The 27,088-nt window shown below is 39.2% G+C and overlaps 1 protein-coding gene across 1 annotated transcript in view; it reads right to left on the bottom strand.

The window, feature by feature from the left end:
- AXDND1 (axonemal dynein light chain domain containing 1) overlaps positions 1 to 27,088 on the bottom strand; it is a 47,872-nt gene that overhangs the window by 1,648 nt on the left and 19,136 nt on the right. Inside the window, exons 12-24 of the mRNA XM_012728973.1 lie at positions 26,215 to 26,316; positions 25,230 to 25,390; positions 23,380 to 23,452; positions 22,570 to 22,804; positions 21,038 to 21,239; positions 19,680 to 19,773; positions 17,029 to 17,228; positions 15,582 to 15,678; positions 12,316 to 12,432; positions 8,091 to 8,192; positions 6,026 to 6,130; positions 3,325 to 3,407; positions 1,148 to 1,395 (exon numbers count right to left, since the gene is read on the bottom strand). Coding sequence (XP_012584427.1) covers positions 1,148 to 1,395; positions 3,325 to 3,407; positions 6,026 to 6,130; positions 8,091 to 8,192; positions 12,316 to 12,432; positions 15,582 to 15,678; positions 17,029 to 17,228; positions 19,680 to 19,773; positions 21,038 to 21,239; positions 22,570 to 22,804; positions 23,380 to 23,452; positions 25,230 to 25,390; positions 26,215 to 26,316 — 1,819 coding nt within the window. The remainder of the gene's footprint in view (positions 1 to 1,147; positions 1,396 to 3,324; positions 3,408 to 6,025; positions 6,131 to 8,090; positions 8,193 to 12,315; positions 12,433 to 15,581; positions 15,679 to 17,028; positions 17,229 to 19,679; positions 19,774 to 21,037; positions 21,240 to 22,569; positions 22,805 to 23,379; positions 23,453 to 25,229; positions 25,391 to 26,214; positions 26,317 to 27,088) is intronic.

Raw genomic sequence — 27,088 nt, 5'->3', positions numbered from 1 at the left:
AACTAAATGATTCATAATAACTAATATTTTACCAGTTACGAATTAGCAAAAGCAGAGGAAAGGGGCTCAGATTCTTCCTCTAAGCAGTATTGACACCTGGGGCCAGAAACTGTGAGGGACTGGCTAGCTTACTGCTTTTGCTAGGGGTACAAGTGAAAAGAGAAGGTGAGAAAGGAAAACAGAAAGTAGTTATCTTCCCAGTTCTACCCCTTCTACCAGAGTTGTCCTGAGAAACAACCAAGGATTGAAGATAAAGCAAAAAAATTTTTTGAAAGCTCCCAATGTTGGGGATATTGAGAAGTACATGAGGACAAATTCTAACACTAATTAAAGGTAAGAGAATGAAGCGTTAAATTCCTTTCCTGTAGATAAATTATTATCATCATAGAACATGCAAGAGTATAAAAAAAACAAAGACAACACTCCCCATAAACCTCCATCCACCAGGGACAATGTCTGATGATATCTGGGTACATTTCTTTCAGATCTGTTTCCTGGCTTTAAAATGCTGCATCAGATCCTGTTTCTTGCATTTGACACTTTAACATAAGCATTTCTCATGTCACTACAAATTACTTGTAACCACCATGTTAAGGTTACATAGTACTCAGCTTTATTAATATAGCAGAATTAATTTACTTTTTCCCCCCTAATTGGAGGGATAGGCTATTTCTATTTTTCCTAATATGTATAATAACATACTGAATGTTTGTGCACTCATTTTCCCCCTGTATTTATTATTTTTCCTTATAGTATATGCCTAAGATTGAAGTAATTAGGTTCAAGGATATACATGTTTTTAAGATCTAAACACACTTCTGAAAGGGTTACATAAAGCCCATCGACCCACAAACATTATCTGTAAAACTGACTACTTTATCCTGACCAGCATCATCTTCTATTGTTTTAACAGTTTTTTGCCAGTCTAATAACTCAAAGTTGTATCTCATATTAGTTTACCAGTCAACAGTTGTCATTTGGTTTTCCTGTTTGCAAGATATAATATCACAGTAAATGTATGTGCTTTCCTATGTGAAATATGAACTAGATTTGCACAAAGGATACTGATACTCTCCTAAGATACCTGTCACCCAGTCAATTTTTTTTATAAATGCAACTTAAAGCAATATGAGAAAGCAAGTTTCACCTTTCTTTAGAGATCTTGAGGAATTTTGTTGTACTGGCTTGATTTCTTCTTCTTCTTTTTCTTCTTCTTCTTCACTTTCTTCTTCTCTCTCTGCTCCATTTTCTTGTATTTCTTCAGCCTTCTCGTTGGACTTCATAAGTTCTTCTAGTTCTTTCTCCAGATTTTTTTTTTTAATAAGGGTGTAATGGAATTTCTCATTTATATCATCAAATTTCTCCTCTGCTTGTCTGGCTCTACTTTCAACTTGCCTAATATGGGCAAAGTCCAGAGAAACAACAAAAGAGAAAATTTCAAAAAAATACCCTTCATACATAGAAACTCATGGTCCATAAAAGTCAATGGGATCAGGCTTTCCCTGGTGGTGCAACGGGTTAAAACACCGCGTTATGAAGCTCTCCGGAGCCACTGCAGCATAAGTTCAATCCCTGCCCCAGAGGTGACCCACATGGCGCGGCAGACCTCTCCTGACCTGCCCACTGCACCCCGCAGCAGTGTACTTCATCGATCTGCCTGTCCTGCTCCCCACTATGTCTCTGGTGAATCCTCTCACCCACCACACCTCTGGCCTATACCCCAGTTCTGTAAAAATAAATAAATCAATCTTAAAAGAAAAAAAAAAAAAGTCAGTGGGATCAGATGAATGTGCCTGAAGGGTACAAACAGGGAAAGCATCAGCACCAATGACTAACCAAGAATTGAGGCCTGGGGACTGATCCGGCTGTGAGAGTCAGTCGTGCTATGAATTAGTGAAATCTGATTGTTGGCTATTTGTACCTCATCAATAGCCAGGGGAACCTCTTTTCAGGGGTTCCTTTGACTCCTCTTAATTGATGTGATCCAAGATGCTAAGCCCAATAGTGTCCTTTTTGACAACTTTTAAACCAGAGTTTACAATCAAGAAGATCAGTTTTGAGAGGTGCTCCTAAATTACTAGAGAGTATGTTATACATCTAAGTCTCCTGCTGTTCGAAGCCATCTTAACTCTTTTTTTGCTCATCATACTCTTTGGTTATATAGTATTTCTTCTGGCACACAGCCATCTTTCCCAGTTCTGTTCATTTCTATAGTTCATCTCTTAAAAACATACTGAGTTGGATCAACTCCAACACCTCATCTCCCAGCCCACATACATTTTTTTTTTAATTAAATTTTTACTCTCTTATCTGCTGGTCATTTATTTGTGCTTCTCAATGTATTTCTGCCATAATTTTCCTTCTTCTTTTTTTAAAAGATTTTACTTATTCGTGCAGAACTGGGGTACAGGCCAGAGATGCAGAGGGTGAGAGGATTCACCAGAGACAGAGCAGGGAGCAGAGCAGGCAGATCTACGAAGTACACTGCTGAGGGGAGCAGCGGGCAGGTCAGGAGAGGTCTGCCTCGCCATGTGGATCTCCTCCGGGGCAGGTGGGGATCAAACTCATGTGGAAGTGGCTTAAGCTTCTTAGTGCTGTGCTTTAACCCACTGTGCCACGAGGGAGGCCCCCCCTTTTTAAAAATAATATAATAGCTTATTTTTACATCATTTTGTCCATTTTTCCATCTCAGTTGTAATCCCCTTGGGCTTTCTATCACCCAATCACCCATGTGCCAACTAAAGCCCAGTGCATTTCCCTCCCCCCACCGTTTTTGATCCCATTCCCCACTCCACCCCCATAAATTGTCTCTGTTATATAGCTGTTCATTATTGCTATTATTATTATTTTCTCGCCTGGTCCATTATATTCCTGCTACGAGAGAAACCGTCCGCTTTTTCCCTTTTATTTCTGGCTTATTTCACTAAGCAGGATCCCTTACAGCTCCATCCATGTTGCTGCAAAAAGCATGCATTTTTTTTGACTGCTGAGTAATATTCCATGGTGTATATGTAGCACATCTTTTTAATCCAATCATGCACTTTTGTGCATTTGGGCTGTTTCCATGTCTTTCCAATTGTAAATAATGCAGCAATAAAGACCCTACTTACATTTTTACTTCCTCCATGTCCAGTGTGAGGGAGGGTGGGTATTCCTACTATAGCAATGTGGCTAACAGCTTCTAGGAAATACAGAGATACCTAGCCCACTAGTGACAATGAAGGCAGCAGGAGAACACAAGGGAAGCCAACAAGTGTGGATTTCTCAGCCATACCTCCAGGTCAGTAATCTTTACCTGTTACTGTTGTGGGTCCTCATACTTACATTAATTTCTCCTGTGTGCATTCAATTATAATCATTGCTTCCAGATACTTTTGAGCCAATGTATTTTGATTAGCTGCCTCTCTCTAACAAAGGGAACATGTATTATGAGTGAACTAAGAATTCCAACAGTTAATGCTCTATATCTTTTCAGGCTATTTTAGACTGAGTCTTCCAGAATATTCTTTCCTATACATGTTTATATAATAGAAGATTAGCATACTTTTAATACCAAAAAAGAATAGGATTTGACCGTGTGATTTGACCAGCTTCAAAGTATTCATGCTACAGGTAGACATATACTTGGCGTTTCAAGTAAGAAACATGAAAGACAACAAAAAGAAACAGGAAAAGACCTTAAAGAGAGGAAGCTAAACATGTTTCAGTAATAAATCAAGTTAAAGATCAAGGAACTTAACAATAGCTTATTAATAATTTACTTCACTAAGATTATAACATTTCAAACTCCAATAAGATCTTTCAATTCCTTAGGGAACCTCATAAATATCAAAGCAAGGAAAATTTGGGAAGGGGAACCCCTTTCATTTATTTTGACTCTAATGGTTCCAGAAAACAAAGTAAGAAGAAGGTAAAGGAGGAAATTTAGAAGGCAAAAGTTATAAATACATTTTTAAATGAATTGATGTCACTTTTCTAGAACTATGGCCTTTTTAAAATCTCATTTGCCTATGATTCCCAACCAGGGGCAATTAAAAGGTGACCCCTCATTATAGATGGAAAGGGAGATTTAAGAAGATAGGGGGCCGGCCACAAACACAGAATGATCTAGCGGATCAACGCAAGATTCTTATACAAACCTCTTCACTCCTAGTCACACATTCCATTCTACTGTGCTAGCTCTTTCTAAAAGAACCTTAGAGAAATATTTCAACATGTCTACTTAATTGAACTCTCTTACTCTCTTCCTATTTTCTCAACCATACAGTTTTTTTCTCCTTCTGTCCTGCTCCCCCTTCTTGGGTCAAAGTTTTAAAACCTAAAATTGCCATTTGGAAGCCCCAGTATCCTTATGACCAGCAGGAAAACAGTCTGTTCCCAGGGCCTGCAATGCTATCCAGACCAAGAGAAGACCTACTCCAGGCTCTGCCTCCTGCTCCTAGCCTCTGACCTCACAAACATCCGCATTCTCTGGGTACCCACTCTCTCAGATCTTCACCTTGCCGTGGCTGGCTAGCACAACTGTGTGGGTTCCCGATGATCCCATCTTACTGTGGCAGTGCTCCAGCCACCAATCTGTAGTATGAACGTAACTCATTTTTACCTCCAAGAACTCACAATTGTACACCTAGATAGCACTTTCTAGACTTTGTGGTCAATGAGAACCTGGAGAGATTGGTGTTTAGTGACCTCTAGTAACAGCAACAAAAACAACTTTTTGAAGTCTGGAGATGGATTTCCTGGCCACTCTGTCCTCAGGTGGTCTAGCCACAGCACCCCATAATCATGCTGTCAGACAGAAGGGCACCCTGAGGACATGCCCCACACCCCCACACCCCTGTCCCTGGGTACAGGCTCTTGCCTTTCTTGTCTGTTTCCTGTCTGACTCCAAGGCCTGAACCTGATGCCAAACTTAGATGACAGAGCAGAATTGTACCACCGGGGAACAATTCTGAGGCAGGACGTCTTTGGTGGAACTGGAGGTTTAGCAGAGAAAATGGTGTTACACTCTTCATCATTTTTGTACAAGTCTCCTGATGTTGCTGGCACTGCTTCCTCTTGACTGACGCATTAAACATGACTTTAAAAACTTGTTGAAAGGTACTACTTTGGGAGAATATAACTGGATCCCAATTCCAGGTGCCACTCTCACCAATTTTCCCAGCTCCTGTCTAACTCTGCATGGTCTCCCCCAGTTCTTCCTACTAGCAGGACATATTTCCTACAACTTCCCTGAAGACCCAGACCAACAAACTCCCTCTACTTCAGGCCACGCCTCTGCCAAGACCAAGTGATCTAGCTGGCTGCTGCCACACTCCTCTCTTCCCACGCTCCTCGCCCTTCTTGCTCCACTGCCCATGCAGGTGGATGAGGCCTCTAACAATGAGAATAGCCCCTAACCTTGGGGCTGAGAAATTTGATGAAATCCATAGATTCCCTTCTCCTTCCACCAAGATAATACACAGTCTGTAAATACATACATACAAAATGATGTACACCGTTTTTGGAGATTAATGGGATGAAGTATACCTAAATGCACATGATCTACCCACCAAGATAGTACTTAGAGCTGACTTAAGCCTATCACATCCTAGAACATTTTGTGGAGGAATATTAAATCCGTTCTCCTATGGAATTCTCCACAGCCACTGTGTAAAGATTCCTAATTTCCTAGTAATTCATGTGGTTGGAGCCATGATCTCATTGTGGTACTTAGTACAGTCAGCTGAATGAGTATATTTAGGGTGGTCAAATAATGACTAAGATATTTAAATTAAGGAAAGAAATGAAATGCTAATTTAAAATGAGTTTTAAAGAAAAGAATGAGGTCTTATATAAAGTTAACGTGAAAAAAAAAAAAAAAGACTATCCTAGGGATGATGCCGGAAGGGGAAAAACCTTGTAATATATGTTACTTAGAAGTCCCTGATTCTCTTGGAGGACCTACATGTTGGTCTGAGCTACATAATTTTTACACAGTTTTTTCCTCTGGTTTTGAATTACTAGTTGGGTTTCAGATACATACCCAGGAAGAAAATATATCTGATTCAAACAGAGGTTTGGAATAAACATTTTCATCATCTCCAATGAATCGGATTAATTTTTCCAGCTTCGCAGATGTTGATGGTTCCTAGGGCACAAAAACACCCAGGACCTATAAGTGGCCGGGCACCGGGTAGAAAGTGAAATGGCAGGTCTCTTGCTGCCATGTCTGAAGCTTTAATTTCAAATTTACTTTAATCACTCAACAAACATTTCTGAAGACTTATCCCAAACACTATGTGAAAAACTAGTTGGGTTAGAGAAGTTGAGACAGGACAGAGACTTTCTTCCAGAACTCAGGAACTCACAGTAGAGTCGGGAAAATAGACAATAAAATAGTTATGGCATACATGATTGCTGTGACATAGAGTTGCATTCTAAGGGTTGGTGTATCCAGAAAACGGGTCTGTATTCTGCCGAGACACACAGGAAAGTTTTTGTACAGAAAATTATATTTGAAGGCTGAATAGGAGTTTGTAAAGTAGATAGAAAAGAACCTGAACTAAGACCACAGGAGAAGAAGAGGAGGAAATAATTACAAATACAATTTTTTAAATTACTAAAACATTATTTATGACCAAATAATGTTTGCCATTTAGTTTGTGCCTTTTATAGCCAAGCACTGTAGCAAAAATAAAACAGAAAATGCTAGTCAGAATGAGACCCTGGGATGTATAATATTTGTGTTCTGTTCTTCATGTGCAGGAAGTAAAAGTCCGAGGTGAAAGCCTAAGATCATGCCAACATTTAAGCTATCAGCAAGGAAGAAACACAGGGAAGTAAATGAAAACCTTGTAGAGAATGCTAGATTTTCCTGAATGTCAAAAATCAAAGTAGCAGTCGATCTAGGAATTGGCAAGGGCTCTTATGTCAGACTTGTCTGGGTTTGAATGCTGTTTCTCCACTTACAGATGTGACTTTGGGTAAGCCAGCCGGCCTTTCTGAGGTTTGTGTTCTTAGCTGTAAAATGGGAGCAATGTTATGCTGTGCAGATGAAAGATAAAATATGCAGAGGCTATAGCTGAGAGAAGGCATTCAATGACTGGTAGTTATCATTCTATTTTTATTGTAACGATTACAAGGGTGCCAGGAAACATAGATATTATTAGTAGGGACACAGCAGTGGTAGATATAGGTAAGGAAAAGAAAGATATGGAGGTGATCTTGGGAGGTATGGAGAAAAGACAGCTCAGAACAGGAGCTAAAGAAGTGGAGACAGGGAATTTAAATTACTATTTGAAAATCTGGCATTGAAGGAATAAAGAAATTAGCATCAAGGTGAGAGGTACACTGTCTAGTTTAGAAGGGTAGAGGTAGGAATGAAGCTAATGGGAAATGGCTGGATTTCCCATTATTTACTGTAAAAATAAAGAGATAAGTATTTCTACAGTTATGATTAAAACTATATGAGGAAAGTGAGATTTTCCAAATGATCTGTTTATATTTTCCACAGTGTATATGTACATATACACATTCTTTAAAAATATGTGGGCTCTCCCTGGTGGAGCAGTAGGTTAAAGCACAGCTAAAGCCACTTCAGCATGAGTTCAATCCCCAGCCCAGAGTTGATCCACATGGCACGGCAAGACCTCTCCTGGCCCACCCACTGCTCCCCTCAGCAATGTACTTCAACAGTCTTGACTGTTTTGCTCCCCACTCTGTCTCTGGTGAATCCTCTCACTGCCCCTGAACCTCTGGCCTGTACCCAAGTTCTGTACGCATAAATAAATCTTAAAAAAAAATAGAGAGAGAGGCACAGTGGGTTGGAGCGCTGCACTGTGAAGCGAAGCCAAGTCTTGGCAGCTTCAGTGAGAGTTCAATAATCCCCTCCGCAGAGGTGACCCACATGGCGCGGCAGGCCTTTCCTGTCTCACCCACTGCTTCCCTCAGCAGTGTACTTTGTCAGTCAGCCTGTCCTGCTCCTCACTCTGTTTCTAGAGAATCCTCTCACCATCCCTGCACCTCTGTCTGGCCTGTTCCTCATTTCTGTATGCATAAATCAATAAAATCTTTTAAAAAGACATATAGAGAAAAAAGAATAACCTCACCTCTTCTATTTCATGTTCTCTCTTTTCCTTAAGTTCCTTATCTATACTTTCTTCTTCATCCAATTTAAAAGGCTTGCTAATTTCAGGATCAATTAAAAAGTCCTGTGAGGTAAAACAATACAACAATTTTAATACAGTAAATATTTCATGTAAATATGCAGGTAAATATTTTATATATATTAGCATTTAGTCATTCAAAAACATTTAATGAACAATGGCTAATAAGAATGGGACCTGCCCTTAAGAAGCTTACAGTCTGGTGGCCAAATAAGTTCTGTGAATATAAACAGTCACAGCATCTAACCTAGATCTAGTGGTAGATGGTCATGAAAGAGAAGGTTGGTCAAGGTTTCCTGGAGGCATTAATGTCTAAGTTTCTTGAAAGATGAGTCAGGGAAAAAAGAATGGCATGGGGGCGTTCTAGGCAGAATTGGCTCTGAGAACAAAAGTAGTTCAATAGAACAGAAACTCAGGAGTAGGTGGAGAGGACCACAGAGGGACTCCAGGAAGATTACATGTTATCATAAAAGCACTGAGGCAACAAAAGAGGTTAAGGTGGTTTGCATTTTAAAGCAACTACTCCAGCAACAGGAAGGTGGATTTAAGAGGAAGAAGGGAGGGGAGAAAAGAGAGAGAGGAGGGGAAGGAGAAAGAAGAAAGAAGACAGTGAAGGCAAAAGCCACAGCAACAGGAGCAGGGAATATATAACAGAATATATAACATATTTGTAAGATGAAGAGTATCAGGATTCAAGAGCTATTTAGGAGGTAACTCTGGATAGTCAACCAATAAGGTTGGTTGGGAGAAGGGAGTATCTTGAATGACACATGGTATATTGGTTTATGTCCCTCCACAGATGCAGGGACAGAAGTAATAAGCAAAGTTGGACAAGCAGTCTTGGGGAGATAGAGGTGTTCAGATCAGGCTGTGTGAGCTTGAATTACCACTGTGATAGCCAAGCAGATTTGTCCAGTAAGTAGCTGATTCCAGCATCTGGAGTTTAGATGGAGGAATGTGGGCTAAAGACAGAGCTCTGACAGTTTTACGTACATTTAGTTAAAGCCAAGAACATAAATTTCATCACAAAAGGAGAACCTGTAAGTGACTGCAGGACAAAGTCTTAGGAATGGAACCTAGTCTATTAAGACTGGTAAAGGAAGGAACATTTGCAAAGAATACCAAATGTTGCCTCAAAAAACATCAGACAGCAGGAAAGTGGGAAAAAAAAAAAAAAGAGGAGAGTCTGCAGAGGGCAGAGATCATACTGCCTCCAAGGGCGGAGACACAGAAGAGGAAGCAAGGCCTCAGGTGGCAGAGCCTTCTGCCTCTCTCCTAGCAGCCAGCAGCAGCAGGAGTAGCGGGTAGGGGCAGCTGAATGACTGCCAAGCTGCAAATCTTGCTGTCTTTGAGGGGTCACTGCCTGGACTTGGCGCCCTTCCTATGACCAGAGAACATGGGGGTATTACTCCCTCACCTCCTCTCTCTCTCTCTCTTGCCCTCCTGTGGGTTCTCCCATCATCCATCGGGTCTTCCTCCTAAGGCCAGTAGAAGATGAGCCCCAGCAATTTTCCAAGTTAGGTTAATGACATGAAATGCTCCTGCCCCCAGCCCTACCTCCTTCCCTGTCCCTAACCCCTACAGAAGGCGATTGCTGGTTTTCTTCCCTAATTCTTTCCCAAGTAGGTTTTGTTTATCCTTCAAGTCCCCAAGACAGACTTAGGGTACCTATATGGCCAAATTATGAGTTTCTAGCTTTTTCCCTAATGAGCTTTTATTCTCTTATGCTATGCCTGGAAGCACCTGGGCCAGGAAAGACAATGACTTGTCTATGTTTTTACAAGTGTCTTAACTCAAGTTCAAACCTCCAAGATGAATCACTGAGCCAGCTGTGACCTTTTTTAGACTGGGAAGCAAGTATTAGACTTTGTGGTGGCAGGTCAGTAATGTAAAACAACTTCTTGTCTTTTCTCCTATTCCCATTGTTGTAAATAACTTTTTTTTTTTTAAAGATTTATTTATTTATTCATACAGAACTGGGGTACAGGCCAGAGATGCGGAGGGTGAGAGGATTCACCAGAGACAGAGTGGGGAGCAGAACAGGAAGATCGACGAAGTACACTGCTGAGGGGAGCAGCAGGTGGGCCAGGAGAGGTCTGCCACGCCATGTGGTCACCTCCAGGGCAGGCGGGAATTGAACTCATGCGGAAGTGACTTTAAGCTTCTTTGTGCAGTGCTTTAACCCGCTGCGCCACCAGGGAGGGCCTGTTGTAAATAACTTTTAATGGCTAAACTTCAGATTTGCTAAGACCATTTCTTCCACTTCCAGATACTACAACATTTGGAGAAAATATAAATGCCATCCCTTTAAAAATTAATTAATACAGTAAAATCAAATCCTTTCTATTCTTAAGTCTCGCTGACTCTGATCTGTAGACTTCTTTTATTTTCATCTAGGACTGATGTGCAGCCAAGATCAGTCTGTGGAGCTCATTAACTTTCTAAAACTAAACTAAAATCTCAAAATTATAATGCAGATAAAATCATTGAATATTAATTCAAAATTTGCATAGTCAAGAAAATGAGCACTTGTTAAAGTTATATCATTTAGAACGTGGTGTGTTTTTTCATTATCTAAGTGTAAAATAAAAGCCCCACGAATTGATAGAAAGAACCTTCTCTTTCAGGCCCAAGAGCATTGATATGTATGTCATCAGCTTATAGTTTGCTCTATTAGCAATGGGAGATTTTTCAGAATTTACTCCCTGACACTGAAGTAAAAATAACTGTCTGTGGGGCATTCCCTGGTGGCACAGCACAATGAAGCTATCGCAGCCACTGCAGCATGAGTTCCATCCCTGGCAAGGTGGGGTGATCCACTTGGCATGACAGACCTCTCCTTACCCACCCGCTGCTCCCCTCAGCAGTGTATTTCAGTAGCTCTGCCTGTTCTGCTCTCCACTCTGTCTCTGGTAAATCCTCTCATCACCCCTACACCTCTGGCCTGCACCCAGTTCTGTATGCATAAATAAATAAATCTTTAAAAAAAAAATAAATGTCTGTGACTGCCAGTAAGAGCCATTGATTTAGGATCCGCAGTCAGCAGGTGAGAGTGAAAACCACAGGATTAACACGGTAATAGGCAGGTTGTAGACTGAGAAGTGAAAGCCAGCCAACAACAGAATATAACAGTTAAGTGGCAGACAGGGTGAGAAGACTAAAATGAAAGATGGTGAAAAAATATATAGAAGTAGAAGGAAAAAATGGGTATTTTTTTTCTCATGAGGAGAGGTCATGAGGAGAGGTCACAAGGAGTGAGTGCCCCAAAGGTCAAATGCTATAAAGAAGTCAGGTTAAATAAAGACTGGAGTTACTTGAATTAGTGATAAGAAATCATTGGTGCCTTAATAGTTTGGATTTTTAGGGAAGTGACTGTGATAGGGAAGAGAAAGAAAAAGAAGAGAAGGAAAAATGGAAAGGGACAGTATTATGATGATGGGAGGACTGTTTTTACAGATTGCTTAGAAGAGGACAACAAGGAACCATTAGAGAGAAGGGGAAAAATATAAAAGAGGGAGGACGATGGGCACGTGATGAAATGCTCAAGAGGAGACATTTCCTTGGCTGGGAAGGCCGACCCTGCTGAGGAGCGGGTGGGACTGGAGGCATGCAGGGGCAGGGATGTCTGAAGGTCAAACTCAGAGGTGGCCGATCATGAAAATCATTTTTCCCTTTATGAAGTAGATCAAGTCAAAAGAAAATGATGGGGTCTCCCTAGTGGCAGCACTATGGATAAGCCTCAGCACTATGAATTTATTGCCTGTCACTGCAGCACAAGTTCAATCCTGGGCCAGGGAGTGACCCACATGGCGCAGTAGACCTCTCCTGTCTCACCCACTGCTCCCCTCAGCTGTGTATTTCAGTAGATCTGCCTGTTCTGCTTCCCACTCTGTCTCTGGTGAAGCCTCTCACCCACCTCCCCAACCCCAGCACCTCTGACCTCTACTCCAGCTCTTGTATGCATACATAAATAAAATAAATCTCTTGAATACAAAATCAAAAGAAAATGAGAAGAAATGTTTGGGTGGATGTTCTCGCCCTTGGAAGGGAGAGGAGCTGCCAATCCTGTTGATTTGAGTAAATGAATGAGAATTCAGAACACTGGTTGGAAAACGTCATGGAACCCTCATCTTTTGAAATACAGGAAGAACCAGTGCTAACATGTAGCAAGTACCTCTTCTCCAAATAGCTGTTCTTTCTCATCAAATGTCAATAAATTTATTTCTCTGCCTTTGAGCCCAGAGAGAAGGTGTGAACATATGGTTATCCACTCATAACATTCTTTCTGGAAAGAGATAAAAAATCCAATTACAAGGCAGATAACACCAGATTATACCAATTTATTCATGCACACCTATGGAGATGCTACTAAGTATAATTCCTCTGAATATAAATCCATTCAATTACTTTGTAATTCATTCAGTTAAATAATTTGTACAAAGATAACTTTTTATGAACATAAGCCTAAATCATATTATCTCTTATGGAGAGGGCTTGGGATCTAGGTCATAGTAGGACAAGGAGTAGCTATCTGAAAGAAGGAAAGCTTTCAGTTATTACTGTACTCTTAAATGGTTCATATAGCATGGGGATTATCTGTTCTCTGAAAATCCAAAACCATTTGTATGAGGAGTCCAGGCAAAATCTTTGGTTATTTTTCACAAACACATAAAAATTTTTATAACCTATCATACATATAGAGGAGCATAAACACACATATCAAGTTTTTTTTTTTTTTTAAAGATTTATGTATTTATGCATACAGAGATGAGGTATAGGCCAGAGGTACAGAGGCGGTGAGAGGATTCACCAGAGTGGAGAGCAGAACAGGCCGACTGACGAACTACACTGCTGTGGGGAGCAATGGGCAAGTCTGCTGCCATGTGGATCACCTCTGGAGCAGGGATCGAACTCATGCTAAAGTGGCTTTAGCTTCTTAGTGCTGTACTTTAACCTGCTGCGCCACTAGGGAAGGCGCATACATGTCAAGTTTAATGAGAACTGTCACTTAAATGTCACACAGACTGAAAAATAGAAACTTTCCTGCATGCTTGTCCTTTCTTACCATACTCCCATTTATTGACAGGTCTCACTATACCTTATGAAACTTAGGAAAGGAAGAGGAGGGCACTCCCTGATGGTGCAGGTGGTTAAAGCGCAGCACTAAGAAGCTATAGCCATTTCAGCATGAGTTCGATCCCCAGCCTCGGAGGTGACCCACATGGGTATGGCAGACCTCTCCTACCTGTCTGCTGCTCCCCTTAGCAGTGTACTTTGTCAGCCAACCTGTTCTGCTCCCTATTCTATCTCTGGTGAATCCTCTCACCACCCCTGCACCTCTGGCTTGTACCCCAGTTCTGTATGCATAAATAAATAAATCTTTAAAAAAAAAAAAAAAGAAAGAAAGAAAAGAAGAGGAAATTAAAACCAAAAAAAGACCAGAGTAAAAACTGAAGAAATAGAAAATAGAAAAAAATCCAATGAAATCAAAAGCTAGTTCTTTCAGATCAAGCAAATTTGTAAAAAAATTTTTAGACTCCCAAGGACAAAAGACAAGAAGAAGCAGATTTTCAATAACAGGAAGAAAAGAGTGGATATCCTATAATTATTAAAAGGATAACACAAGAATATTCTAAGCAATTCTACGTCAATAATTTAGACCACTTACATGAAATCACAAATTCTTTTCAAGATCAAAGTTACTAAGTTTACTTAAGAAGAAATAGTAGCCCTATATCAAATACAGAAACTTCCATAAATGCATTAAAGAAATTAGATAGCCCTATACATTAGTAGCTCTGTAATACTTCTAGGGAGAAGTTATTATGCAAAAATTTATTTAGATATAACACCAAAAGCAAGATCCAAGATCCAAGAGAAAAAAATGATAGATTGAAGTTCAATAAAATTAAAACAATTCCCTCTTGGAAAGAAATTGTTTAAAAAAGAACATAAGCCAGGCCCTTCCTGGTGGCGCAGCAGGTTAAAGCACAGCACTGGGAAGCTGAAGCCGCTTCAGCACGAGTTCGATCCCCGCCTGCCCCGGAGGTGACCACATGGCACGGCAGACCTCTCCTGACCCACGCGCTGCTCCCCTCAGCACTGTACTTCATTCATCTGCCTATTCTGCTCCCCACTCTGTCTCTGGTGAAGCCTCTCACTGCCCCTGAGCTTCTGGCCTGTACCCCAGTTCTGTATGAATAAATAAATAAATCTTTAAAAAAAAAAAAAACCATAAGCCACACATTAGGAGAAAATATTTGTAAATCACCCTTAAAAGGGTTTGTATCAAGAATATATACAAAACTCTCAAAGTCAATAATCAGAAAACTAACCAACCATAAATGGGCCAGGATTTGAACCGATAATTTTACTTTTTTCATATTCTATTAATTTTCTGTCACTTGAACTATTAAATATCTAAATTAGCCATAATCAAATAACAAGACAGTTGAATTTCCTTTCTTTGCATTTTTCCCAATCTTGTTGAGATCTAATTGGCTTATTACATTGTAAAAGGTGTATAACATGTAATATATATACATATATTACAATTAACATAATAAATTTAGTTAACATCCATTTCCCCACATAGGTACAGTATTTTTTTCTTATGATGAAAATGTCTACAATCTATCCTCTTAGCAACTTTCAAATATACATTTCACCAAAGGAGATACTTGGACGACAGATAAGCACACAAAAGTTATTCAACATCACTGGATATTAGGAAAATGCAAAGAAAGACCACAATGGCATATCACTACCCACTTACTTAAATGTCTCAAACTGAAAAGACTGACCATACCAAATGTTGACGAGAATATCAAGCAATTGGAACCCTCATACATTGCTGGCAAGAGCATAAAGTGGTTTAATCATTTTGGAAGGTAGCCTTCCTTATGAAGTTAAACAGAAGTTATGACTTAGTCACTAAGCTGTTTGCTTAAGAAAAGTAAAAGCAATCTATGTAGGCACATGAATATACACTGAAGCTTTGTGATAAATAATTAAAAAGCCATTAACATAAATTAGATATATGCATACAATGAAATACCACTCAGCACTGCAAAGCATAAACCTTTCATAAATGCAATAATATGTGTGAATTTCAAATTAATTATGCTAGTGAAATAAGTCACACAGAAAGTACACATTCTGTATGATTTCATTTATATAACTTATAGAAAATAAAAAATAATCTTTGGTGTTAGAAAGTGGATCAGATTGCCTGGGAACACCACAAAACTTAGTAATTTGGATATGTTCTTTATTTTGATCATAGTGGTTATTTTATAGGCATGTACATACATATTTTAGAAATTATCAAATTGCACAAGTTATAAACATGTGCAGATTATTGGAAATCACTTAGTCATAAAAGTCTGCTAAAAACCAAGAACAGAAAACGAAAGGGGAAGGTGGGGTCATTACCTTCATCTTACTCAGTTCATGATGTTCCTTATTAGGAATTTTTGATGAGATGTCTGTTCTACTCATATCTATAGCTGTTACCATTCCTTTGCAACAACTAGGGGGAGAAGAACACAATGATTTATTGTTGGTTCTTCTTCCAGGTGTTTTAAATCCAGATACAGTGGAAATTTACCATAACAATTACACTAAGCCAAGAAAAATAATGTGCTGTTTCTCAGTTGCTCAGCTTCATCATCTTCCTAAACTCCATTCCTCTCAATGGATGGAAATGAAAGGAGAAATTGGCTAGAATGTACAAGCTAATTTCCAAATTGGAAATAATCATAGTGACAGTTTGCTTCCTAGTTAAAAAGTACAATTTTTCAGGGCTCATCTTTATTTTATGAGAATCTTCTAGTTTATCAAATAGAGGATTTTTTTCCATTTTGGTAATGGGGGAGAGTTAAAGAGAAGTTTTGGTTGATGCTTGGTGAAATATGCAAAAATATACATTCATTTGTATATAAAATTACATGGGAAACTATAAATTTCTTTATAAATGCTCCCTTTTACCCCCCTCCTCAGTAACAGCAAAAGTAGAAGATGTATCTTACCTATGCAACTAAGTGGATCTTTTTGTTTTTTACTAATTCTCACTCTCATATATATACATACTTCCCATAGTGGCTATGCCACCATTTTTTCAAAAGCATTCTAAAACCACTGGAAGAACAACAAAATCTCTTATTCCAAAAGGGGATTGATGCAGCCACTTTAAAAAGTAAATTGTTAGGCCCTCCCTGGTGGCGCAGCGGGTTAAAGCACAGCACTGAGAATCTAAAGCCGCTTGCACATGAGTTCGATTCCCGCCTGCCAGGGAGGTGACCACATAGTGTGGCAGACCTCTCCTGACCCACCTGCTGCTCCCCTCAGCAGTGTACTTCGTAGATCTGCCTGTTCTGCTCCCCACTCTGTCTCTGGTGAAGCCTCTCGCCGCCCCTGAGCCTCTGGCCTATACCCCAGTTCTGTATGCACAAATAAATAAATCTTAAAAAAAAAAAAAGTAAATCGTTAATAGTGCTTTCTAAACATTTACTTATTTACAACAATTCTTCATTGATGTGAATTTACTGCGCTTCTCGCCTCTGCTTGATGGGACATTTTGTGTACCAATGAGCAGATAGGGGCCCTCCCTGGTGGCACAACAGGTTAAAGTACAGCACGATAAAGCTAGCCAAAGATGTTTCAGCTCCAGTTCAATCCCTGGCCAGGGAGGTGACTCACATGGCTGGAAGACCTCTCCTGTCTCGCCGCTGCTCCCCTCAGCAGTGTACCTTGTCAATCTGCCTGCTCTGCTTCCCACTCTGACTCTGATGAATCTTCTCGCTGTCTCTGCACTGGCCTGTACCCCAGTTCTTGTATGCACAAATAAATTAAAAAAAAAAAAATAAGCAGATAGTTTTACCTGTTCAAATAAGTGGAATACTGGTATAACTTTTTTGCCAGGGCAATGGCCTCTACCTCTAACTTTGCAACTCCCACGTCATGCTCCTCAGCACTTTTCTTCTCCAACTTTGGGAGAGTGTTGTGATCAACAAAGTCAGGCACCATTAGAATCAGCAAATTTACCATCCACTGGATCATAGATATGTGCAATTCATCCACCTGTTAAAAATGATTATAAATTACCCATTTTTAATGAACAGTAAAAGCCACACTAATTTTAAGAACAGAAGCTATCATACCTGTACCCAACACTCAGCAACACTATCACTCTTAATGAAATCCAATCATGACACAATTAGTGTAATCTTATTTTTCTTCTGCTTATTATACATTAACTACTCTCTTCCTCTTCCTTAGCTTAGTGGAGGCTATTATGTCATAAAAGCTGCAGCTCCCAAATTATACACCCAGGCATTCCAGGGCTGCACAGTGAACTCTCAAGATTGCCATGGTATCCTAAGTTATTGAGGGAAATAACAATGATATGCAACGTCTGTTATACAGCCCATGAACTTGACATAGTTTTGTATTACATTACATTTGATGACATCATACCCTTCAGAAGCTGGTATTGATGTGTGTGTGGGAAAAACAAGTACTGTGTGAACATCCAGGTGGAACAGGAAATAAGGCTGGCAATGTCCTACCTGACCGCAAGCTAGAGAAGGTGGACAATGTCCAAATACACACATTCCATTATGAATGGAAATTTGATAAAATTAAAACAAAAGGTTTTTCACACCCTTTAAAAAGTAAAAAGTTGAAGTTTTTAAAAAACCAAACAGAGGTGCACTAAATTTTATAAGGAGTGTTTGAGCAAATGATGGTGCCAATCAGACAGCGCCCAAACCCCAGAATGGTCAGGAACAATCAGCAGGAGGGGCCCTGGGACCAGGACAGAACAGGACTTAAGGACACAATTTTGCTGTTCCAAGGGTTGGTAAACAAGAGATTAAAACCTGATGACCATAGGCCTGGGCACCTGCTGCCAAAACTTCCTTGACTCAAACAAAGGGCTGCTTTGTTTCGTACTTTAGTTATTTTTACTCTTTCTGAACTATCTTTCCATAGCCTATCGAGTTGGCTACTATGGGAAGAAAAGGGAACTGCAGGCCCAGAACAGTCAGAGACCTTCGGCCAAACCAGTCCAAATTGGAGCCACACAGCTGCCAGGAAATAATTCACTTCAGAGAACACAAGCCTTGTACAACATTCCCCCAACCCCCATACCACCGCTGCTGAACTCCCACACCCCCAGTTGCAAGTGACTGGTGAATAGTAAGCAACAACAAATGTACTGCAGCCAAGTCCACTTTCACTTTCTTAGCCAACAAAGCTTAATTCCTATGTTCTCAAAGCCCATTCCTAAAATCTTTAGAGACTCTCACCCCAGCGCCTGCGTAAGTCTCTCACGCCCAAAGAAGTCTCCCCAGAGTCCTCTTTCCTTGCTTTTTCTCTAGTCAATAAATATCAACTCCTTGCTTGCCCTCACTGGTGTCTGTGGAATCCTCTTTTCAATCTTGATTAGAGTCTCAAGAGTGCTTTTCCTAGGTTGGGGAACCTCAAGTCCAACCCTCTGATTTACAGTGGGTAGAGAAGTGGACAGTGGCCTATCAGCTTGTGTTGCTGTGGAGTGCGATCAGACCAAGGAGCCCTAAGCACACTCCCTTGTAAGGTCATATTGTGATAACTGAAATAAACAAAATATATGTTATCTTAATTTCAAAGTTACATGGAAATTGTCATTTCCACAGATAAATGCTGTTAGGGTCGAATGCAGGATTCAGTATACCGAGTAAAGAATAAATAATAATTAGAACTCAAACAATTTTGATTATCTCCAAAACTTATTCCAGAGGCAAGGCATACTACATTTAAAAATGCACTCAAAACAGGGGCACCCCTGGTGGTGTTGGGTTAAAGTCTCAGTGCTACAAGCCATTGCCAGCTACTATAGCATGTGTTCAATCCCAGGCCAGGGATTAACCCACATGGCACAGCAGACCTCTCCTGTCTTGCCCATTGCTCCCCTCAGCAGTGTATTTCAGTGGATCCACCTGTTCTGCTCCCTACAGGACAGGGTGAATTCTCTCACCATTCCCCGCTGCACCTCTAGCCTACACTCCAGTCCTTGTATACATAAACAAATAAAAACAAATCTTTTTAAAAATCCACTGAAAATTATTCAGTAATTGTTAAGTTCCCATTCTCCCCTTCCACTCTGCTGCTTCAATTGGAAGGGATAACCTGGGTTTTCCTTAAAGAAAACTCCCAATCGGCCCTCCCTGGTGGCACAGCGGGTTAAAGCACAGCACTAAGAAGCTTAAGGCCACTTCCGCATGAGTTCGATCCCCGCCTGCCCCGGAGGTGACCACATGGCGCAGCAGACCTCTCCTGACCCGCCCGCTGCTCCCCTCAGCAGGGTACTCCGTCGATCTGCCTATTCTGCTCCCCACTCTGTCTCTGGTGAATCCTCTCACCCTCTGCATCTCTGGCCTATACTCCAGTAGTGTATAAATAAATAAATAAGTCTTAAAAAAAAAAAAAAAGAAAAAAAGAAAACTCCCAATCAAGGCAAAATATAGCTTTACAACCCCTACAAGTACATACGTGGCGCTGAAGTTCAATGTTCCCATTGTTAATCTCAGTGCCTATCTTCAAAATCCATTGTTTAATCCTGTTAAATATATGTTCTGGGCACACCCTGAAGGACAAATCAAATCAAATAAAGTGACATATGTATAGTGTAACAGTAATCACCAGCTAAAACACAAGGTTTAATGAATTTATGTGTTGACAATTGTTTGAGAACTAACAGAACACAAATAAAGCAGTACTTAGAAGGAAACTTATAGCTTTAAATGCCTGTATTAAAAAGGCAAAGTGATCAAAAGTCAATAATTTAAAAGTCCACCTTAAAGATACAAAAAAAGAGCAAATTAAACCTCAAAAAGCAAAAGGAAGGAAATAATAGTGAACAGAGTGGAAATTAGTTAACACAGATAATACAAAAATCAGCAAATGAATGCAAAGTTGGTTTAATATCCAAAAGTCAACTAGCATAAGACATCAATGGAACAAAAACCAAAATCATATCATCATCTCAATAGATGCAAAAAAAAAAAAGCCCTTAATAAAATCCAACACATTTTCATATAAAAGAATTCAATCAACTATGAATAGCAGAAAACTTCCTTGTGATAAGACTCCACAAAACTTCCACACTAGTAATGTACTTACCAATGAAAGTCTGGGTACTTTACCCCTCAGAACAGGACCAAAACAAGAAAGTCAGCTCCCACCACTTCTGTTCAACATTGTACTAGTTCTAGCCAGGGCAACTAGGTAAGGAATGACTTTGGGAAATACATTATCTATTTCTCAATTTGTTAAAGTCTGAGTTGCCATATGATCAATAACTCTATTCCTATGTCCAAGAAAAAGAGGATTTTGTGTTCACACAAAAATACTTGTACATGAATGTTTTGGGTGGCATTATTCACAAAATTCAAAAGCTAGAAACAACCCAAAGGTCCCAACAGAGGATAACTATATTGGACATAATATGGTATATCCAAACATGCCACGTTATTTAGTCATAAAAAAGAACAAAGTATTATAACATGGATAAACCTTGAAAGAAATAAATCACAAAAGACCACATAGTATAATGACTGTTTTCAAATGAGAGGTCAAGAATAAGAAAATCAACAGAAATAGAAAATTGGCTAGTGTTTGCTTAGGGTTAGGGGTTTTATGTGGGTGAATGATAGGAGGATAAGAGCTAAAGAATATGAGACTTCATTTTGAGGTGATGAGCTGTTCTAAAATTTACAATGGTAAAGGTTACCCATATCTATGAATATACTGAAAACCACTAACTTTCTACTTTGAAAGGGTGACTGGTGTGATATGTTAATTACACATTACAGTAAAGCTGTACAAGAAAGAGACCTGTGGGAACTTACAAGCCAGATTCCTCATCCATGCACTGCGGGACAGTAGCAATAAGACTCAGCAATGCATCCACCTGAGACATCATTTCATTAATTTTTTCAATAAGTCCCTTTTGTTCTTCAAGATACATTTCAGGAAACTCCAACGTGCTTTCCAACTTGAAAGAATACATGTCAAGAGAGCTAAGCAAAGTTGGAATAATTTTAGAAATACCTAAAAGAATGAGACCAGCATTAACTTTTAGAAGCATTAGAGGTCTACTATTTAAAAAATAAATTATAAAATACTAATGGGCACGGGCATACCATTTTCCATCTTTTTGTTGTCCTACAGCTTGTCTAGCAAGGTAGTACCTAACTAAATGTTTAATGAATAAACACTGTAAAACAGGTACTTTTTTTTAAATAAATATTTATTTTTTATGCATACAGAACTGGGGTAGAGGCAAGAGGTGCAGGGGCGGTGAGAAGATGCATCAGAGACAGAGTGGGGAGCAGAACAGGCAAATCAATGAAGTACACTGCTGAGGGGAGCAGCATGTGAGACAGGAGAGCTCTGCTGTGCTATGTGGGTCACATCCAGAGATGGGGATCAAATTAGTACTGAAGTGTCGGTGGCTAGCCTGCTGCATCCTAGCCCAGTGTGCCACGAGGGAGGGTCAAAACAGATACTTTTCTAACCAATGGACTATTTCTTTGACAGCAATTTACATTTTGTCTCTCCTCAACTGAGAATTAAATGTATTACCTAGAAACTATGAACTAGTTTTTATAAAAGGCGTGATTCACAAAGTCATTCTGTAAAGAAGACAATGATGATTAATTTCTTCTTAATTATAGGGTAGGTAATAGAACTGAGAACATAGTTTGTGAGTCACTTTTCAGGTGGTTGATCAGGTTTTCATCACGACTGTAGTTCAGGCCTTAATGAGGACTGACTGAGTTTGGATCCTGGTATTTGATTCACTGTGCTATCATGAAAAGTCGCCCTCTCAAAATTTTATCTTGAGAAATAAAAATGCTTCCACCTCATAATTAGTAAAGAAGTAATTAAAAAACCAAACTTTTTCTTGTCCTTGATAAAAATATTTTCACTACCTTTTTCAGTAAACTTTAACTTTTTTAGGAGTATTCCAAATGATCCATTAGTTTTACTATCATTCATCATTTTGACTTCATTTATTTTAAACAATTTACTATATTTTGATTTAGTTGAATATTATATTTTAAGTTATTTATCCATGCATACAGAACAGGGATACAGGCCAGAAGTACAGGGGTGGTGAGAGGATTCACCAGAGACAGAGTGGGGAGCAGAACAGGCAGATCAATCAAATACACTGCTGAGGGGAGCAGTGGGTAAGACAGGAGAGGTCTGCTGCGCCATGTGGGTCAGCTCTGGGGCCCAGGATTAAACTTGTACTAAAGCAGCTGCAGCCAGCTTGAAGTGCTGCATCCTAACCTGTTGCCAGGGAGGGCCCTGGTTGACTGTTATTGACTGAATTAAAACGATCAATCAAGCAACCTATCATTTTTATTCTTACCATTATCCCCATTTATTCTTATTTCCAGTTCACTGTAGAGTTTTCCTACGTTTTTCAGAATTTCAATCATGTGCTGATGCTCTGGTGGCAGCTCCCCTTCCATACTTTTATGGCGACTAAATATTCCAAACCCAATATCTGTCCAGTTTTCTTGTAAGTGTTTAATAATCTTGAGAGAATCATATTTTGACAGTAGACCATCACCAGTGTACCTGTCCTTTTCTTCAATCAGTATCTGGAGAGTAAAAGATGGACGGGTGGGGAGGGGGGGAGATTTGCACATTATTCACTAGTAAGTGCATTAAAATCCACCCAGATCCTTATTTTCCAATGACTCAAATTATTTTGAAATTCCATCCTGTTAATCGGAGAGAAGAAACTGTATGTGACATATATTTAATTTTAAAAATAAAAGTGAATTAATTTTGATAACCTACAAAATAATCCATATTTTACTAAGAAGAAAGTCATTATATTAAATCCTATAAGGGTAAAAAATTAATGATAGGTAAATAAGTCCCAGAGAACTATGTATATTTAATTACTATTTGGCTATAAGGAGAGAATATATCTGCTTACATGATCCCCAAAAAAGAGTAACCTATACAGGGTAGCAATGTAGCAGAGCAATTAAAAGTAAGATTTTGGAGTTGGAGAGACTTGAACTCAAATTCTGATTCAGCTGCTTGTCATTAATAGATAATATAAATAAGTTACTTTACATTTCTAAACTTCAATTTCCGTATCTCTGAAATGGGGCAAGTTTAAACCAGTAATTCAGTCACCAAGCTGCTTATTATAAAGTCTTACCTTGTACAAGTGTTTGAAGTCTGAAATAACTGATTCAAACACATTTCTCTTTGGAGGTAAATTGTCTTTTCCGCTGAAAAAAAGGAAAAAGAGCAAGAAAAGGGTTTCAGAGCAAAGTATAAACAAAGAAAATCATTAATATATCTACCATATGATATTGTATTACTCCTTAAAGGTTTTCAAGCATGCCTTCCATACTGTCTTCTCATTGTATTTATCTTTAAATTTACAAATACAAATCCATATGGTAATGAAACTTGAGTAAGCAAATGACTGGGCCATAGCCAAATAGTATTAAAAGGATCTTGGACGTTCAGAACATTCAGAACTAAGAAAACTTCCTGCTGAATATAATCATCAGAACAATGTAAGTTATAAGGAAACTTAATGAATAATTTAGGCTCAAATATTTAGGGTGGGAGCCCCAACTTTGACAACTTTAATTTCTCTAAAATCTCACAAGGCGAAAGTTCTTGGTAAGAAGTTTCTGAAGATAACCACTGCCACTTCCTCCACAGCTAATGGCAACAAACATGTAACAGCAACCAGCCTGCATATGTTCTCGCTTCCACACCCAGATCTTCCAGATCTACTTACTGGAATCCTCTTAAAGGGTATGAAAAACTGAAATCATTCAATTCAATTTGAAATGGAAATGGCACCCAAGTGTGTTTCCTCAACAGAAAAAAAAATCCTAAGACTTTAAAAAACAACATTAGAGGCCCTCCCTGGTGGCGCAGCGGGTTAAAGCACAGCACTGAGAAGCTAAAGCCACTCTGTATGAGTTCGAATCCCGCCTGCCCCGGAGGTGACCACATGGCGTGGCAGACCTCTCCTGACCCCCCCGCTGCTCCCCTCAGCAGTGTTGATCTGTCAGTTTGTTGATCTGTCTGTTCTGTACCCCACTCTGTCTCTGGTGAATACTCTCACCCTCCGCATCTCTGGCCTGTACCCCAGTTCTGTATGCACAAATAAATAAATCTTAAAAAAAAAAAAAGTTAAAAAAACAACAACAACAACAACATTAGAAACCACTGAGTTCAGGGACCTCCCTGGTGGCACAATGGATTAAAGCACATCAAAACTCAGCCACTTCAGCTCGAGTTTGATCCCTGCCCCGGAGGTGACCCACATGGCACTGCAGACCTCTCCTGTCTCTCCTGCTGCTCCCCTCAGCAGCTGACTTTGTCAGTCAGCCTATTCTGCTCCCCACTCTGCCTCTGGTAAATCCTCTCACCGCCCCTGCACCTCTGGCCTGTAACCCAGTTGTGTATGCGTAAAAAAATAAATCTTTAAAAAAAAAAGAAGAAGAAGAAGACGTCATTGAGTTCAGCCCGCATCCAAAGAACAGATTCCCACTAATGCTGACTGTGGTTTATTATCCAGCCAACATTTTAACTACTTTATAGGCAGCCTCTTCATTGTCACATTTCTGTAATTACAAAATATGATAGCCAATCAAAGTCAATCTTATAACTTCTACACCCTGATTACAACTCTCTGCATATGCATACTACAAAATTTGCAGTTGAGTCCATGTAAAGACAAAACTCGGCGTGATTTTAAAAAGAGAAGAAAGGAAAAGAAAAAGTTGGATTTAAGTGGGAGCAGCAATATTTGAGTAAGGATTCAGAATGGATGACAGATATATTTAGCTCTAGATATCCAAGGTTGTTTAAGGCTCTAGTAGACTGAGCAACTTGTAAGAGTTGCTGGTTACCTCCTCCAAATCAATGTTAAAAGAAATTATAAGGGTAAGATTCAGAAAAAAGGGGGGGGGTGGAAATCAGCCTACGCTTTCAAACACGGTAACTGTACAGTGAGAAAAATTAACATTCTTAGAGACCCACTTATTTCCAAAGAACTGCTGCCATTTGATTAAGTTCTCCCTAACAACTTGCAGCGCCTGCTTCGTAGACTCTTCATTTTGTTGTATTTCCTCTTTGAGTTTATTCACCAAGATTTTCCATCTTTGCGTCAACTTCTGCAACATTGCAAGGTCTGTAGTATCCTAGATAAAAAGCAGAGTAAAAAATTATATTCACTCATGTAACAAATATTTATTGACATACACCAAGTCATAATTTATATTGCAATACTAGAGACAAGCTTAGAAAATGGATCAAACATTGAAAAGATATCCATCTTTCAAAATGTCATCAAAAAAATTGTTACAAAATCCCGCTAAGTGTGGATTTTCTATTGTACATAAATTATTAGAGGCAAGATAAGCCCAATTTCCCCACAGGAATTTCATGGGAGACAGTGAAGAACAGTGGAAAACAGGAATTTCAAACCCAAATAGAATCAAATGTGAATCCTACTTATGGTTATGTAACTGTGGGGGATATTATTTACTTTGAAATTAGCTTTTCTTATCTATAAAATAAAGATCCTAATAGGTATTATTATACATATTACTTTAAGAAGTAAACGAAGTGACTAGTATAAATTGTCTGACTCAGTAGAAACATGTTAAATGCAACTTATCTCCTTTTCTGATTAGTGTACTCACTGAATTTTCCCATAAAATTACATCAAAATTAATGTAACAAATGACAATTATTTCAATGAATACAGCTACTTATACTTTTTTTTTTTTTACTTTAAGCACTGTAGACTAGCTGTAAAAAATTGTAGTGTTACTTAGGTTAGTTAACTGGGACAGATGACAAATACAAGAACGTGCCTTTAATCACCTTTTTCTTACACTTCTCATTTCATCCACAATAAATATTATAAAGCTATATTTTTAAAAAAGGATAAACTTGGCAAAGGCCTCTTAGAATCTCAACCCTCTATACTTAGTCTTTTTCCAATTACTTAAGTCTTTACCTTAGTTGATAGCAGTATAAGCAAATGCTTGCTGTATTTATTCCAGCCTTTTTCATTGAGGTAAAGCCTTTTAGCCAATATGACTTTATTTCTTTCAATTACCTATAAAAAAGTATATTTATTAAGCACAAACCAATATCACATATCAAAGTTTTCACTGTATTGCTTCAATCACAATTTGTTTAAATTATGAACTTGAGTCACAAATTTCTGTTTTTTAAAACTACTGAACTGTAACTATAGTTTATAGCCAAGGTCCTCAAATAATTTGATATGAAAACAAGCAACCCTTTACATTCTTATTATTTCTAGGGCTTCCAAAGAGTTTTTATTCATGTGGATTATATCTATGATATGCAATGTAGTTGAAATTAAAATAGAAATTACTTAAAACACATAATTAATTTACTTAAACATAATATTAACAAATCTGTTATATGTTAATATATAAATATTTCCCTAAAAAATTACCATATTTTCCGAAGCAAAAATAGTGAGTGCCCTCCCTGGTGGTTCAGTGGGTTAAAGCACAGCACTAAGAAGCTAAAGCCACTTCAGCATGAGTTATATCCCCAGCCGTGGAGGTGACCCACATTGTGGTGGCAGACCTCTCCTGACCCGCCCACTGCTCCCCTCAGCAGTGTACTTCATCAGTTGGCCTGTTTTGCTCCCCACTCTGTCTCTGGTTAATCCCCTAACTGCTGCACCTCTGGCCTGTACCCCAGTTCTGTATGCATAAATAAGTAAATATTCTTTAAAATATTTGTGAGACGGGCCCTCCCTGGTGGCGCAGCGGGTTAAAGCACTGCACTAAGAAGCTAAAGCCACTTCAACATGAGTTCGATCCCCGCCTGCCCCGGAGGTGACCACATGG

This window comes from Condylura cristata, unplaced genomic scaffold, assembly GCF_000260355.1.
Source record: "Condylura cristata isolate star-nosed mole 26May11 unplaced genomic scaffold, ConCri1.0 scaffold00024, whole genome shotgun sequence".
In the NCBI taxonomy this organism is placed as follows: Eukaryota; Metazoa; Chordata; class Mammalia; order Eulipotyphla; family Talpidae; genus Condylura; species Condylura cristata.
Note: the sequence above shows the minus strand (reverse complement) of the source record. Positions and strands in the feature narration are given on the sequence as shown.